At 34.2% G+C, this 3811-nt stretch overlaps 1 protein-coding gene across 12 annotated transcripts in view; it reads right to left on the bottom strand.

Moving 5' to 3' along the window:
- CASK (calcium/calmodulin dependent serine protein kinase) overlaps positions 1-3811 on the bottom strand; it is a 465298-nt gene that overhangs the window by 106708 nt on the left and 354779 nt on the right. For 8 of the 12 annotated variants that reach the window (XM_027772014.1, XM_027772015.1, XM_027772020.1 and 5 more), the window contains one exon: positions 1504-1521. The exons of the other annotated variants lie outside the window; for them this stretch is intronic. In XM_027772014.1, the coding sequence (XP_027627815.1) occupies positions 1504-1521 (18 nt within the window). The remainder of the gene's footprint in view (positions 1-1503; positions 1522-3811) is intronic. 12 annotated transcript variants of the gene reach the window in all.

The following is a 3811-nucleotide window of genomic DNA, read 5'->3' as shown; positions in this document are numbered from 1 at the left end:
CTAAAAGCAGATAGGAAGAGCCTTATGTTTTAATAGTCATTAACTTGTATGTGGTGGTTAGTCTCCAAGATGGCCTCCAACCATCCCCGCCTCTGGGTATTCTCACCCTTGTGTAATCAATTTCCTCTCCTGCAGTATGGGTTGGACTTACTCACTTCTAATTATTAGAATGGAACACAAATGATAGAATGTCACTTCTGGAACTAGGCTATAAAGACTAGGTCTTTATACCTGTCTTAGGTACCTGTCTTAGGTACTCTCTTGCATTTGTCCTCTCTTTGGTCAGCAGCACTGGGGAAGCAAGCTGCCATATTGTGAACAGATCTATGGAAACATTGCCAGACAGTAAGGCTCAGAAGCCTGTCAACAACCATGGACTGAACTTGAAAGTGGATTTTCCCTGCAGTCCTGCCTTCAAGTGAGATGGCAGCTCTGGACTGCGATTTCAGGAGAGAACTTGAGCACTGAAGTAGGCCATGCCCAGATTTCTGACCCACAGAAATTGTCAGGTGATAAATGCTACTTGGAGGAAATTCATTATACAGCAATAGATAACTGATATACTGTGAGATTTTTTGTATTAAATCGACTACAATTTGAGCTACAAATAACTAATACAAGAAAACATGACAAGGAATTCATTCATGAGCACCCAGATTTTCTAATTTGTCTTTTTCATACTTTCCTTCTAGTAAATACAATTTGGAAAAAAAGGTTTGTTTTTTATTTTAAATGAAATATTTATTGAGATAATTGTAGAGTCACTTGCATTTATAAGAAATGATAGAGAACCCTGATATACTTTGCTCACTCTCCCCCATTGGTAACATTTCACAAAACTTCAGTATATAATTATAACCAGAATACTGACATTGATACAATCCACTCATCTTACTCAGATTGCCTCAGTTTTGCTTGCACTCATTTCTGCACCTTTACATTTCTTTCACTTAAATTTTCTCATACTCAAATTGCATCCTTTTGCAATTAAAATCTAGCCATTATATCAATCCTTATAAATGTTCCACCTGATGGTAAAAGTTTACAGTCAGAGTTTGTTTCATAGTTTCATATTAATAAACTGAAAATCAACTCTGTAACAGAAAGTAATAAAAACCACTTACAGGTTACATAATTGTGAACGAAAATTCACTTACCCTGAAAGTTTTCTTGAAAGCAAACTATAAAATAAAATGTTACCCTTTCCCCAGCATGAATGCATTTGTGCTTGAAATTCAGATGTGAAATACTTTTAAATGTAGGTGATATTTTAACACTGACTCTTTTTCCTCTTATAAAAGTGAAAAGTTAGTATTATGTAACAATGCCTCAGGAAATTCACACATTCAAAGTTTTTATTTTATGATCAGGCAGTGTTAAAATTCATATTTAAACATCTAAACACAAACAGCCAAGGAAAAAGTCAAGCTGGTTACAGATCATGCAAAGCCAAACACTTTTGCATTAAAGATAAACCTTAGAGGAAAACGAAGGGATACCTACTTTCTGCTGCTAGAAGTCCTAGGAGGAAGGCAGCGTATGGACAAACAACAAACAGTATGATTTTAGAGCAGGCAGGTTACCCCATGCCACCACTGGACCCACTATATAAAGCCCCGAGCTGACCCCAAAGTGAGCCTTCGGGTTCTAGGAGCACAGTCACTGGGACGGTTCAGGATTTCAGACATCAAGCACTGGGTTCTGATTTTGACTTCTCTGATTTGACATATGAGAACAGAATATTTCCTCTTGATTATTAAGTAACAAAGCAACAATATACTGTTCATCCTAAGATTAAATTCAATGAATTCTAGTACATGCATAATGGCCAAATTCCAATGATCAAAACAGAAAAATCCCTTTAATAGAATTGCTTTTCATTGTAAATAATATACTGAAACATGTTTGACTTTTCTTTAGATAACAAATTGGGAAACTGATTAGTATTACAATTGTGATTTTAAAGTTCATATTTTCTTAAATCTATATGGTATCATTTTTTACCATGGTAAGACTTAATTTAAAGAAACAATATGCTGTATTTTGTGAGCAAGAAGCTTTCCTACTCTTCTTAGACTTCAGAATTTCATGACCAGCAAAATTTCAAGAAATTAGAATTGCCAGTTTTTAATTTTGTCAAGAAAGGTCATTAAAAAAATTCCTACCGCCTATCATTTATTACCATTTCATAAAAAGAATAGAAAAAGCATTACCTAAAGATGGAAAACAAAGACAGTCCAACTCAAGAAAGGGCAGTTGGTGACCTTATGCTGTATTCTCTACGTCTCTCACACACATGCATGCATACATTCTCTCTCCCCTCACAACCCCCCGACAAACACATGGCTCTAAGACTGTTCGTCTCTTTTTGCCATGAGCTTGAACAAACATTCAGATAACGATGAAAAGTGTTTTGTGTTTTGTCCTGTAAAACAAACCCATGCAAATTTAAACAGAAAGACACTGGAAAGGACAAGTTTGAGAGCTTTGATGATGTAGTATTTAAGCATTAGTAATAAATAGAGAATAATTTAGGCTTGAAAACTAATGTGAATATTTAAAAAATGAAATGAAAAATGATTGAATGAACAATGAGAACACGATGTTTTAATTTATGCAAGTATAAAAGCCCTATATTGAGTCCAGATAAAATATACAATTGGCTTTCTGCAACCAACCATACAACCATTAGTTTTAGTTGCAGACAAGGATATTTGTTGGCTTATAACTACTAGATAAATAATGCTGATCATACTGTACAATGCCTCATTTTAAATGGCTTAGCATTAAAAATTAATTTTAGAAATGTATGAATAATTCCTGATAACTATGTAAAACTTAGACAAATGTTAGAATACATTATCTTCAAAATTTATTTTATTTTTAGCTCCCAAATATACAAAATTTCCTTTTTGTTTAGAATCTGTGAGTAGTGTTAGACATGTACACATTTTAACTGTTCTGTTTTTTATCTGCAGTGTCCAGACATTCAAAATGCTTATGACAGAGATTTGGTATGTCAAATGAAGATATAGATTGTTTACAAGATCATTGACATTCAGAAATTTAAATGAAAAAGAAAGAAAAAGAGTTTAACTGCAAGAAAGGCAAGGCAAGAAAGAATGCTAAACTGCGAGCAACTAATTTGAGGGCGTGCAAGTCACCTGCAAAACAGTGCAAGAAATTCCCTTTTGGTTTAAAAATCAAGTACTACAATAAACTATTTCAAACAAGTAACTTAGAGATGTACTACAAAGCAGAAAAAACCTGGGCAATAAAAGCATACTTAATTGAAAGTAAGCATGCCTATAAACAATTCCTTTCCCTAGAGGAAAAATCCAAATTTTTCCAGAAAGAAACATTTAAGAACTAATTAAAATTTTGCTAGGCAGAGGTAAATATTAAAATATAAGTAACACTGAAGATTAGGTCTATGAAGCAATTTGCAAGGACCGTACTGTTCTCTAGACTCATTTCTAAAGATTAAAAAATGATAGTGATCTTGCCCTAAAATCTCTAAGAGACTGATCCTAAATGTATCCTAAGTATGTGGCTTATACATAGTCTCAGGGCAACAGAAAAACCATTACTGGATCTGCTCTTTTTAAATAGGGTCAACTGTAATCTGAGTGCGAGGAGACAAGAGAGAGGTTTGAGATAACAAAAAAGTTACAAATACAGAGAATAAAATAGACTGGAAGAAAAAAAGACAAGACATGAAATGACAAGGAGCACTGGGAACTGCTACAGTTTGGATATCCCCCCCCCCCCAAATTCACTTGCTGGGATTTGGTTGGGAGGGGTTTAAAAG

Source organism: Tupaia chinensis, unplaced genomic scaffold (genome assembly GCF_000334495.1).
Source record: "Tupaia chinensis unplaced genomic scaffold, TupChi_1.0 Scaffold000248_1, whole genome shotgun sequence".
NCBI lineage: Eukaryota > Metazoa > Chordata > Mammalia > Scandentia > Tupaiidae > Tupaia > Tupaia belangeri.
Note: the sequence above shows the minus strand (reverse complement) of the source record. Positions and strands in the feature narration are given on the sequence as shown.